This window comes from Salvelinus alpinus, chromosome 6, assembly GCF_045679555.1.
Source record: "Salvelinus alpinus chromosome 6, SLU_Salpinus.1, whole genome shotgun sequence".
Classification (NCBI taxonomy): domain Eukaryota; kingdom Metazoa; phylum Chordata; class Actinopteri; order Salmoniformes; family Salmonidae; genus Salvelinus; species Salvelinus alpinus.
The window spans coordinates 50,936,148-50,949,454 of NC_092091.1; the positions used below are offsets into that span (position 1 = coordinate 50,936,148).

The 13,307-nt window shown below is 46.1% G+C and overlaps 1 protein-coding gene across 1 annotated transcript in view; it reads right to left on the reverse strand.

Annotated features, from left to right (window-relative positions):
• Window positions 1-1,616: 1,616 nt before the first annotated feature.
• The window catches only part of LOC139578820 (26S proteasome non-ATPase regulatory subunit 11-like), a 29,022-nt gene continuing 17,331 nt past the window's right edge, over window positions 1,617-13,307 (reverse strand). Inside the window, exons 3-11 of the mRNA XM_071406877.1 lie at window positions 6,332-6,529; window positions 5,970-6,029; window positions 5,554-5,745; window positions 4,978-5,122; window positions 4,657-4,780; window positions 4,296-4,421; window positions 4,066-4,165; window positions 3,086-3,137; window positions 1,617-2,764 (exon numbers count right to left, since the gene is read on the reverse strand). Coding sequence (XP_071262978.1) covers window positions 4,163-4,165; window positions 4,296-4,421; window positions 4,657-4,780; window positions 4,978-5,122; window positions 5,554-5,745; window positions 5,970-6,029; window positions 6,332-6,529 — 848 coding nt within the window. The 3' untranslated portion in view covers window positions 1,617-2,764; window positions 3,086-3,137; window positions 4,066-4,162. The remainder of the gene's footprint in view (window positions 2,765-3,085; window positions 3,138-4,065; window positions 4,166-4,295; window positions 4,422-4,656; window positions 4,781-4,977; window positions 5,123-5,553; window positions 5,746-5,969; window positions 6,030-6,331; window positions 6,530-13,307) is intronic.

Below are 13,307 nucleotides of genomic sequence, written 5' to 3' on the forward strand. Positions count from 1 at the left end.
GTATATAGACTTTTCCTTTTGAAGGACTGTCTGTAACTATTCTAAGCCTAACCACCTCCGAGGCCTGAGCCCTAAGCCTAACCTCTCTGACCCACATGCCTAATCCTAACCACTCCTGAGGCCTGAGCCCTATCCTCTCTGGCCCCTGTGCTGAACCCTAACCACCCTAACCACCCAGAGACCTGAGTCCCAACCCTAACCTTTCTGGCACTTAAAACCCAACCATAACCACTCCGGAGACCTGATTCCTAACCTTAACCTCTCTGGCCCCCATACCTAACCCCAACCATTCCTGAGGCCTAACCCTAAACCTCCTTGGTTCTCATGCCTAACCCTAAACTCTAGGGAGATCCAGTCCTTTTTCCCACATGATAAGTTTAATTGACACATTTACCTACAACTATAAAAAAATATTTGTCTACAAATTATTTTGAATATGCCCCCCCTATTTTCTTATGGCAAAATACACCCCCCTTCCCCCTCTTCTTATTTATTTTTTCATTTCTTTTTTCTTTTGTTCTTTGTGTGAGTTTTTTATTTTTTATTTTGAAGGCAATATGTTATCGGCCAAATGGGACCATCATGGTAGCCTAAAGAGAAGAGGGAACTAATAAAACATGAGGGAATGGATAAACCTTGGAAGCAAATAAAGAGAGGAAACTAATAAAAAAGAGGGAAATAATAATAAAAAAATAGAGGGAATGGATTAGCCTGGCTGTTTATTTTTCTCCACCAATACGCCTACGTGGTTCCATAAAGGTTAATTAGGTGAGATATAAAATGCAGTCTTATTCATGATTAGGTTAGACCATTTTTGAAGTTTGAAAACATCTGACAAACTTTGATTTTGGAGTGAAATGTTTCTTGAATAAGCATGTAGCCTGTTATTTCATAGTACTTTTGTCAGACAGTAGGCACACCAATTACAATGTGAACATGGCTCAAGCAGAGCGTGAAGGATTTATAAGACATATATATATTAACAAATTAGTCAATCTAAAGAGATTATTTTCCCCTTTCATCTGTGACCCAACTAGAAAACGATTTTTCACTTGTGAAAATCCTAATCCAATAGTGCTCCCTGGTGTCTGATAAGTGTAGCTACATAATGCCATTCATTTGTAACCTGTGCACCTTTTGGTGTATGTCCCAGATGACACCCTATTCCCTATATGGTTTATTACTTTAGGCCAGGCCCCATAGGGCTCTGGTCAAAAGTAGTAAACCATATAGGGAACAGGGTGTCATGTGGGACACAACACTGGGCTATGTTAAGATGCCCTAGCTGCGTAAAATGGTTTGGTGAACAGACCCCAGACTCGTTGCAGCTCTGACTGTTCAATCACCTTTTGCCTGTTTGAGTTGTCTAAAATTGAATAAAATGTAACAATTAATTTACCCTGATAAATGCAGCACATATGCTGAACCTGATAACATATGCAAGAAAAAAATCTATATACAAAGACACGATAGATTTGAAAACAAATCAAGGTATTTCTTGATTATTGTAATAGGCAATGGGCAAAAACGAGGCAACGTCCATCTAGTTTAGGTCCTTCAAACAGAAAATTAAGCTGTGACATTCAATATATTTATTAGCACTTGTCTTTTATCTGTCTCATAGGAAATGGTCGACTAGTAGTCCTTGCAAAAAGTAGTCCCCAAACCTTACAGCTTTTAGCTGTAAGCCCCGTTTCTTTTAATACATGAGGAATAAACAACCAACTCACTCTCCCTGTCAGCCAGTCACAACACATACAACCAGGTCAATCACCACCACTCACAAAAGCACACAGAGGGCTTATTTTATTCTCGTTTAGTGTAATAAAAAAAGGGGATGGGCAGGGTGTTAGCATGGCAAACCTGACAGACACACACCTGTCAACATTATGTACAAACTGTAATTGGAGGCAGGGAGGGGAAACAATTACACCTGGATTAAAATACTATTAGAGATCATATCAGGTACTTTATCTGTTCTCGTTTGAGCTAACCTGTTGAAATGGAACAAATAGAAAAGTCCCAAAAAGGAAAACCACACCCTCCTGGCACCCCAGGCAGGATAAAACAAACGCTCAATACTTGAATGATTTTCAAACAATATATTAACCCAGGTCTGGAAACTATAAAATGGTGTGGCGATGACTTCGTCCTTTTCCTGTGGCGTGTTCGGAGGGACAGTGGTCTGTTTTATCTGTCCACTCTGGCACAAAGCCAGCAGACCCAGATTGCCGTCTGTGTGTGTTGGGGGGATGAAGGCAAGAAAACATATGGGTTGGCCAGGGGTTGTTTGGCAACAGAACTGAACCTTTAGGCAATATAAGCCCACCAATTACACTCTTTCAGAGATCTTTCATACATGTTATGTATATGTTTGTTTCTTTATTGTTCATTTTTTACAAGATTCGCTGATGGTCGGCAACGAGGGGGATGCCGAGGAACATAGAAACCTTTGATGGAGATGCCAGTAGTTGTAATGTCTGTTGGGGGGAAAACAGTTTAAAAAAAAAAGGTGCCCAGTCTGAATTGAAGAGGGGTGGGGCAGCCTAGCCCTGTCAGTTTGTGTGTTGGTCGGTTGGTTTATTTGCTTGCTGGGTTGTTTGAGTCCAAACACCCCCCCCCCCCCAAAGCTTCTTGGCTTTGTTGTAGAGTGAGTCCACCACTTTGCTCATGTTCTGAATGGTCTCCAGGGCCACCTCATACGTTGTGTCTACTGCAGGCTCATCGAAGATGATCAGCACACCCTCGCCTTGGTCCAAAATACCTAGAGAGAAGGAGGTGGAGGGATGGTGTCAAGTAGGTACAGAGTAAAGGCAAAAAAAACTTTGACCTAAAAAATGTGATTGTCTTCCTTTAACTTGAAGTTAATAATTACATTTTCCCAATAACCATGGGACTAATATGAGGGAGGAGGACATCTGGATTTAAACTCCCCTATGTATTTATTTGAAAAGTAAAGCTAAAAGTTTTAATTTGGTTCTATGCTCCAGGATTTTAGATTGGTCGGCAGGTTTTAGCTTCACTGTCCAAATAAATACATAGAGAAGTGTCTGTGTTCACATTTTTCATTATCATAGACACCTACCGTGAAATTTTGTGTCAAGAATCATCTGTGACAAGTTCCTCTCGACATCTCCCTGTGTAGAAGTGAAGAAACCAAATCAACACATCTTAACACACACGCTCACCATGAATGGAGTAAAAAGAACACCAATCATTTTTTTTTTTACATTAATGCATCCGTAAACATTAGAGCACATTTTTAAGGAAGGAAACGGGCAAGGCAAAATAACAAAAATAAGTGAAAGATGTGCTGACACCATTTAATGTCCTAATAGTGGAATAAGCTATGACTTTCTTTAGAGAGTTTTATGAGGGTGGAAATGTGTTCTATCTGTGGGGAAACAGAACAACACTTGTCAGTGGTCTGGAGCACAAGCTCAACAAAGCAAAACAAATACTATACAAAATTCTACAAATATTACTTTTACGAACACAGCAATTTGAACTTTATACTTTACAAATCCTTAAAGAACTTTACAAGACAAAATATCCAAGCTGAACAAAGCTAAACAAATACTAGCCTTTTACAAATAGCCGTGCTACAAATTCCCTGCCAGTAACCTATCAGCATCTCACAACCTTTTCAAGCTGCTCACTCCACTTCCCATAACCCACAACCCTAGTGGTACAATAAACTGGCCTCTCAAACATGTGTGACCTGGGTTGCTAAGGGGTACATTGTTAGTGGGCAAGACACCTGACAGTTCTTTTGACTGTGCAGGCCAGTGTCTGTTCACTCCTCTGAGGGGACTTGTGGGATGGAGTGCGTGCAGAACTGAGTTGTTGTTGTTATTGTTGTAACGTGTGCGTGTGTTTACTATTGGTAGTAGATAATAATTGTTTGCTTATACAGTCCTTTATATTTATACAGTCCTTACCAGTCTTCTTGCTGTGCTAATAGTGTACAGCCTATTAATTACTGCTTATCTCCTGTATTACAAAACCACATCCTTCCCACATCTATTCCCTGTCTGCTGTGAGTGTGTACAGCAATAAAGTTACCTTGTGTGTAACTGAGGTTGCCTCATTCCCCTCTTACCGGGGGAGGTGCTAGCGGGTCACAGATCAGCCCAAACCGAGTCGCTCTCTTTCAAGCCTACTACTTTTAAAAACAAAGAAATTCCGATTTTATAGACTTAACAAATTCTTAAAGAATTTTACAAGAACAAATCCTAGTCCTGGACTGGAAAGCATGCGCCCACCCTCCACAAAATGCTCAGCTGTAAGCTCACCTGTACCCTGGAGAAAGGCTCGATGACACGGATGAGGTTCTGTTCAAGCAGGTTGTCATAGAGCGTGGTCAAGTGTGTGCTTATGATGGAGTCGTCTCTCAACTCACCTCTGTACTCTGTCAGGGCCTGGAGAGAGGGGGGATAGAGGTAAGAAATGGGGAAAATAGAAGGATATAGATAGGAGGGGAGAAAGTAAAGATTTAGCAAAAGAGGGGGATAGAAAGAGAGGAAGAGTAAAACAGGTGTTAAGGAACCTACAATATAGGATAAACAATGCAAGGGATAAAAACAGCAAATGAAAAAATGCATCTGTGCATCAATGTTATTCAGTGCTATTCAGATCACTCAACATGCTCTTTACCTTTTCAAAATCGTCCAGCGACCGGTTATTGCTGGCCTGCGCCACGCATTTCAGAGAGTCTGTCTGTCTCCCAGCGTGCCGCAGGGCTAGCTTTCCACTGACGAGACCCTGGACCTCCTCAGGACTACAACAAGACAACAGGTTACTCATTCAAGACATCAACTTTCCTCTTAAGCTCTTATCCACACATAACCAACTCCATAACTAACTGTTGTGCTGCATATTTACTAAAATTCCAAAGTTATATCATGCGTAAGTATAGTGAGTACACATTGGTCATCATTACACACAACATATAGAGTTGAGCGTTCAGCTGCTTACAGATTGAGCATGATTTTGCAGAGCAGCATGTATTTGAGAGCGGTGATCGCTCTGGGATGGTCGATGGAGTCGTAGCCTTCGAAGGCCTCGTAGAAGTAAGAGTAGGCAGTCTTCCAGTCCTCCTCTGCTGCGTGGATGATCCCTGTAGGGGTGGAGGGGTGAGGAGGCTATCAACCTACTCAAATCTGGACCTCAAGTCCTGTTGCAATGCTGATTGTCATGCTTGCTCTCTAATCAGGGATTGATTTAGACCCAGGACACCAGCTGAGCGCAATAAGGTAAACATGGAAATCAGAGGTACAACTGGACTCAATATCTCAACACTGCATGGCCACCTCTGTACAACCAGAAAAAGTCAACCAACAGCTGTGTCTAGTTAGGACCCAGGCCTTTATGCTTGGTGGATGTGGAAGAGCTGATGCCCTACCACTTTAAAAGGATTTAAATATAAATTATAAAATGTCTAAAAATCACTGAATTTATTTTAAAACTGCAGAAGCCACTCCTACACAGTGGACATAAGAATTAACTAGTGGTGGGTGTTGTAGGGGAGGCAAATGGAGAGTAGCGGATCTGACTGCATGTCCAGGGCGGCCTGTAGCTTGGGCGGGCAGTAAATGCCGTTGGCGGTGGTGCGTGCAGAGGTGAGGGCAGCTCGGGCCTTGGGCAGGTTGCTGAGGCCGTGGTACGTCTTACTCTCCAGCAGCTGTACCTCCACCAGCAGGGCCTTGTCATCCATTTTCTTCAGCTCCTGGAGTAGCTGGGTGCCTGTGGGAGAGAGGGATGGAGAGAAAGGGAGAGACATGAATGAGTACACCAAGCCAGAGTTGGAAGATATGAAGGGCATTTTTTAAAGTACTTTAATTGGGACTGGTCAACTGAAGTGTATAAAACAGAGTTAACATGTATCTGCTGTGCACCAACTGTAATCATATTCTGCTCTTTTTGTTGTGATTAATATTTTTTTGTTTCTGTACAAACAAAAAACGCACCTAGATGAAGCGCCTCCTGATACCGCTTTGTGTCAAAATACAGAGATGAGACGAGCCTGGAGAGAGAGAGACAAAGTCAAGGATACCACCACCTCTGAAATCATCTAAAATAATCATCACCACCAGAGGTCGGTTTTAAGAAAGAAAATTCTAAAATTGTTCAATTGGAATTTCAACTCAATTCCCAAATTGACATAATTGAAATGTGTCATCAAGATCCAGAAATGGCCCTAGCAGCAAGAATTGCAGCGCTACATAGAGCGCTGCATCCACTGTAAACCATTTAGTGAGGCGAACCAAACCCATCATGTCAGTGCTCCCGCTCAGCTCTCTTCCAGTGGGGTCCCCTCTTCCACTCCTCACCTCCAGGGCCTGTCTGAGGAATGTTATCTTCTCAGCCATGGCCCACTCAATGCACTCCAGACACAGCTCCACCTCCTGGCCTGTAGCTGCCTCCATGTCCAAAAACAGCTCCAGCAGCGAGCGCACCAGCCGCGCCGCCTTGGCCTTGCTGATGGAATTCAGAAACGGCCGCACATACTTCAGGAGACCGCCCAGCTCTGAGGGACCCAGACAGCAAATTGGAGGGGATCAGTTATAGCAAGCCAAGGTGAGGAACAGAAACACTAATGTTGATCACAATGACTAGGTATTTGGGATGCAAGGTGATTTGTAGATCAGTAATTCTGGGCAGTCCGCATGCAATGTAATCAAATCTCAAACTTGCGCACAGTCAAGGAGAAACTTGTCACCGTCACTCAACATTATAGAAAAAGTTAATTTCCACAGCATTTGTCAGCAATTTAGTACGCTTCGTGTTTTGTTTCCTAGCCATACTGAAGATCATGACAAAACTAGTCAGTTTTAGTGTTGCACGGTATACCCAGGGGCGAAAATCTGATATCAACATTCGAGGGGACAATTACATTAAATTCTCAAGAGCAATTCCTGAAGGGGACACCAAAATTAGTGCTGTAACACAGCCTACATTGTAATATGTTAAATGCATATTGAGGAACCATAATCACTACTACTGGATAATTGATAGGTAGTTAACTGAAGGGTTGTCCCAAATTGTTCAAATGTTTAAATCATTATAATACTACTACTACAAATAATAGTTATAGCAGTGTTCCTTATCAGTCCACTATGTTTGCAGGTGTTTGTATTTACAACCAGCAATACCAAGAAAGGCCATTAGGTGGCAATGGTACTGTACACTGTTTATGGGTGCAGTTTTCATAAATACAATGAGCATGGTGTGATCTCATCTAAAATAATCTCCATTGAGAACCATCAAAGTTTGTCTCAGTATTGAATTTACCTTTTCATTTGACTTTCTGATACATTTATATAGTCATTAAATATGTGCCACTGACCTGAATCTACTACAATAGCTTTACAAGAACAAAAAGCTCAAAATAAGTACAGTTCTAAAAGCGAAAGAACTACTTCAATGAATAACCCAAATAACTCAACCAAAATATCCTTAAAAAATACTTATTTATTGTTCAGTCAGTGTCTCAACTCTTCAAACAAAAGTATGTCACAAAGTAAGCAATTTTAAATAAAATAACAAAATAAAAAGTAAGTGTACTGTCATGTACTAAAAACTACTAAACAAAAGAACAAATTTACTATATACCAGGGGTTCTCAAACAGGGGTCTGTAGACCCCTAGGGGTCCCTGGTGTAACTACAAGGGGTCCGTGAAATAAAAAAGTATAATGAACATATTCAGTACCACAAGGTTTCCAGTAACTTTACATATAATATAGAGGGGGTGGGGGTCCCTGAGGACTGCTCAAAACCTTGCCTGCCTTGCCTCAAAATATGCAGGGGTTCCAGTACCCAAAAAAGGCTGAGAACCACTGCTATACACACTACTGAACCGAACATATATTTGCGGGTTTCAATGCATCCAACAAATTGCTGGCAGATAATTTCCCTTTGAGACTGTCCAGCCTGTACATTACAGACAACTATGCCATTCAGTCCTTCTTCGCCCAAGCTAGCCCGTATCCAAGTCTTCATCCTGCGGAGTGCACTGAAACTCCTCTCAGCCTCACATGAAGACATTGGCACCACAAACAAAATTCTGATCAGCACCTCAACTTGGTAAAACAACCCCCCGCACCTCCACTGGAAGCCTCCTTGAGGACCTCTGTAGCCTCTCCACTGCTGCTACAGGGGTATTTGTTGCGAAAGAGAGAGGCAACTGCACTGAAAGATAATCTATGTTCAGCTCAGGGTACTGATCTAGAGACTCATCCAACTCCCCCGTGAGAAGCGCTCTTTCCAACTTTTGTAGGACGTTTAGACTGTCCTGGTCAAAACGGTCACCAAACTGAACCTCCACACCATCCAACACTTTAAAAAAATTCTGCCCTATAGTGATCCACTGCTTTTCCAGCAAATCGTCTTGAGTGTGTCTCAATGGACTCAATCAATGTTGTTGCTTTCTAATACAGTGCAAGGTAGCTTTCGTCATTTCTCTTTCCACTAAGAGATGGCCGCACACACACTCGACTGCAGCCTGCATACCAAAGACAGTCTGAGTTTTCTTCTGCAGTGAAATGTTAAAGGATTCAAGCTCTCCAAGAACAGCAGAGGCAAGTGTGAGGCCCAACACAGTCGTGCCTATGCTGAAGTGCTCAAATAAGCCACTGGCAGTTGAAGCTGTCTTGGATGCAGTTTTTGCCATCTCCTCTAGGCTGCTTAGTACCCGCTCATACTGCCCTAGCACAGCTCTATTAGCAGTATTCCGCACAGCCCACCTTGTTGGACATAGGGGTTTTAGGGTGGTCAGATGTGCATCGTCGGACGTGGCAATTGATTCATACATGCTCTTAAACTTTCCTGACTGGCCATAGAGGACACCTAACTGATGGACCCAAGAAAGGGAATCCTGGATCAGTGGGGAGGCTGAGCAGCCAGCCTGTGTAATCAGATTTACACAGTGTGCTCCACAATGCACATAGAGGGCTAATGGCTGCTGCCTCCTCACAATTGCTAGTGCACCTGTGTATTTTCCTGCCATGTTTGAGGCACCATCGTAACTCTGCCCACGTAAGCCAGACATGGGCAAATTGAGCCTCAACAGCACATCAGTTGCTACTTTCGTAATGCTCTCGCCTCTTGTCTCCGACACCCTGTATAGCCCAATAAACTCCTATTGAGGGACAAGGTCATGGTCAACATAACGCAGGCAGACACTCTCCTGTTCAGCACCAGAGATATCTTGAGTACCGTCAACAATTACTGAAAATTGTACAATCGGAAGAGACCTAATCTCAGCTGCAATGCCTCGAATGACTATTGGCAATGATGTTCAGAATTTCCTTCTGTGCTTTGGGGCCTGTGTACATTGTGGTACGCTCTGTTAACCACTTCAGTAAAATGGGATCCTCCCCTAAGTTTCAAAAGCTGGTATAAATTCCCACTGTCATCTGTGGCTTCTAAAGGCTTGTCCCAGTCTTGCCACATGCTTGCCACAAGCTGCACTGAACTAACAATTTTCATCAAGCAGTTCATGCCTTGCGTCCTCCTGCCGTTTACCCCACGCGCTGGATAACAGGGCACGATTGGATTTAGCTGGTGTGCTGCTACAGTTACAAAGTTGCGGTGGGTTAGATAGTTTAGATGTGCTGTGAATTTTACAATGGATTTTCTCCAGTTCCTAAACCCTGCACTAATGAAGGCAGCATCCGCTTTTTGGCCAAAATATGGCTGGCTTGAAACCCTTGGCTACAGTGCAAACAACACTCCTTTTAATGATGGTTTATAATGTAGCCAGGGGAAATCGCGAAACCATTTCTCTTGAAACGTCAACACTCACTTGGCAAGTTTGCGGTTCTATAAATTGTGGGGGTGGCTGATATGGTTTTGTGCCATCACTAAGGTAACTGGACAATGCTGTGCCACTGTCCCCTATACGGGTGCTGCTGGCAAAAAGGTTGACACCTGGTCCTGCCATGGCTGTGACACTATCCTCTGAAGTCTCTCTCCCTGGCTCTTTCCCTTTCACCACCCTCACTGACCCACAGTCTGTCTCCTGGAAAAAAAATAAGGTTTTTGCCATACTCCTAACTTCCGGTACCCAAAACTACACAATTAATCACAACAGCAATACCATTGCCTTAAACAAATCTTGGTTCAGTCACCAGTTTAAGTTGAGTGGGGTTATCCATGGCACTGTCCAATTATGTCCCTATTTTACAAGTCTAAAAAAAGAGAACCTTTCATAATGTTGCCAAACAAAGACTCAAACTTACCTGAGACTCCCTGCCTATCTGTCCCCAGCTCTGCTGTCTGTGTGCCATCTGTTGCCCGCTCTGCCTAATGACATCATTATGAAACATTTCCATTAGCATGTCACGTCTTCCTTATGAACATTTTATCAACTAGTCTTTGAGATATTAGGCTACTAGGGTTCTTACTTTGCATTGTGGTGTACTGAAAAATGCTCTGATTTCCGTCTTTTTTCTACATAGCTGGCGACACACAGTGTGCAGGTTATTTACAATAGGAGACAGATAATAGAAGTTCATAATCTTTTGAAATTTAGGCGCTATTAAGTGTCTATAATCAGCACAAGTGCTTTCATTGCATATTATTGAAATAAATAGTTATGTTTACAGTAATTTATTGGGTGGGACAAATCATATTTTTCACAGATTGGGAGGGGGGGGGGGGGCGCGTCTGGGATTGCCGCTTATGGGTATACCAGTACCATGGTACCAAAACATCATGATACCATTTAAGAATACCTGTCACGTCCTGACCATAGTTCTTATGTGTTTTGCTTGTTTAGTGTTGGTCAGCACGTGAGCTGGGTGGGAATTCTATGTTGTGTGTCTAGTTTGTCTGTTTCTGTGTTCAGCCTGATATGGTTCTCAATCAGAGGCAGCTGTCAATCGTTGTCCCTGATTGAGAATCATATATAGGTGGCTTGTTTTGTGTTGGGGATTGTGGGTGGTTGTCTTCTGTCTTTGTGTTCTGCACCAGATAGGACTGTTTCGGTTTTCAGATTTTCTTGTTTTGTTGTTTGTAGTGTTCTAATATATTCTTTATTAAATCATGTTGAACACTAGCCGCGCTGCGTTTTGGTCCTCTCCTTCATCCCAGGAAGAAAACCGTTACAGAACCACCCACCTAACCCGGACCAAGCAGCGTGGCAACGGGCAGCAGCGACAGCAGCAGCGGTACCAAGAGGAATGGACATGGGAGGAAATCCTAGACGGTAAAGGACCCTGGGCAGAGCCAGAGGAGTTTCGCCGCCCCAAAGCAGAGCTGGAGGCAGCGAAAGCGGAGAGGCAGCATTATGAGGCGCTAGCAAGGCAGCGCGGCTGGAAGCCCGAGAGGCTCACCCAAACATTTCTTGGGGGGGGAGGCTAAAGGGTAGTGTGGCGAAGGCAGGTAGGAAACCTGCGCCCACTTCCCATGCTTACCGTGGAGAGCGGGAGTACGGGCAGACACCGTGTTATGCGGAAGAGCGCACTGTGTCTCCTGTACGTGTGCATAGCCCGGTGCGGGTTATTCCACCTCCCCGCACTGGGCGGGCTAGATTGAGCATTGAGCCAAGTGCCATGAATCCGGCTCAACATATCTGGCCTCCAGTACGTCTCCTCGGGCCGGTGTACATAGCACCAGCCTTACGCATGGTGTCCCCTGTTCGCCAACACAGCCCAGTGCGGGTTATTCCACCTCCCCGCACTGGACGGGCTACGGGGAGCATTCAACCAGGTAAGGTTGGGCAGGCTCGGTGCTCAAGGGAGCCAGTACGCCTGCACGGTCCGGTATATCCGGCGCCACCTCCCCGCCCCAGCCCAGTACCACCAGTGCCAACACCACGCACCAGGCTTCCAGTGCGTCTCCAGAGCCCTGTTCCTCCTCCACGCACTCTCCCTGTGGTGCGTGTCTCCAGCCCAGTACCTCCAGTTCCTGTACCACGCACCAAGCCTCCTGTGCGTCTCCAGAGCCCTGTACGCACTGTTCCTTCTCCCCGCACTAGCCTTGAGGTGCGGGTCTCCAGTCCGGTACCACCAGTTCCGGTACCACGCACCAGGCCTATAGTGCGCATCGAGAGTCCAGTGTGCCCTGTTCCTGCTCCCCGCACTAGCCTTGAGGTGCGTGTCTCCAGTCCGGTACCACCAGTTCCGGCACCACGCACCAGGCCTACTGTGCGCCTCAGCAGGTCAGAGTCATCCGTCTGCCCAGCGCCATCTGAGTCATCCGTCTGCCCAGCACCATCTGAGTCGTCCGTCTGCCCAGCGCCATCTGAGCCGTCCGTCTGCCCAGCGCCATCTGAGCCGTCCGTCTGCCCAGCGCCATCTGAGCCGTCCGTCTGCCCAGCGCCATCTGAGCCGTCCGTCTGCCCAGCGCCATCTGAGCCGTCCGTCTGCCCAGCGCCATCTGAGCCGTCCGTCTGCCCAGCGCCATCTGAGCCATCCGTCTGCCCAGCGCCATCTGAGCCGTCCGTCTGCCCAGCGCCATCTGAGCCGTCCGTCTGCCCCGAGCCATTAGAGCCGCCCGTCTGCCCCGAGCCATTAGAGCCGCCCGTCTGTCCCGAGCCGTCAGAGCCGTCCGTCAGTCAGGAGCCGCTAGAGCCGTCCGTCAGTCAGGAGCTGCCAGAGCCGCCAGCCAGTCAGGAGCTGCCAGAGCCGCCAGCCAGTCAGGAGCTGCCAGAGCCGCCAGCCAGTCAGGAGCTGCCAGAGCCGCCAGCCAGTCAGGAGCTGCCAGAGCCGCCAGCCAGTCAGGAGCCGCCAGCCAGTCATGAGCCGCCAGCCAGTCATGAGCTGCCCTCTAGTCATGAGTTGCCCTCCAGTCATGAGCTGCCCTCCAGTCATGAGCTGCCCTCCAGTCATGAGCTGCCCTCCAGTCATGAGCTGCCCTCCAGTCATGAGCTGCCTTCCAGTCATGAGCTGCCTTCCAGTCATGAGCTGCCTTCCAGTCATGAGCTGCCCTCCAGTCATGAGCTGCCCTCCAGTCATGAGCTGCCCTCCAGTCATGAGCTGCCCCTCAGTCCGGAGCTGCCCCTCAGTCCTGAGCTGTCTCTCTGTCCTGAGCTACCTCTCTGTCCTGAGCTGTCTCCTAAATCTAGGGGGGACCTTTGTGAAGGTTCCTAGACCAGGGTCGGGGGCGAGGGTCGCCACTCGAAGGACGCTAAGGAGGGGGACAAAGACAATGGTGGAGTGGTGTCCTCGTCCTGCGCCGGAGCCGCCACCGCGGACAGATGCCCACCCAGACCCTCCCCGTGAGTTTTAGGGGTGCGTTCGGAGTCCGCACCTCAGGAGGGGGGTACTGTCACGTCCTGACCATAGTTCTTATGTGTTTTGCT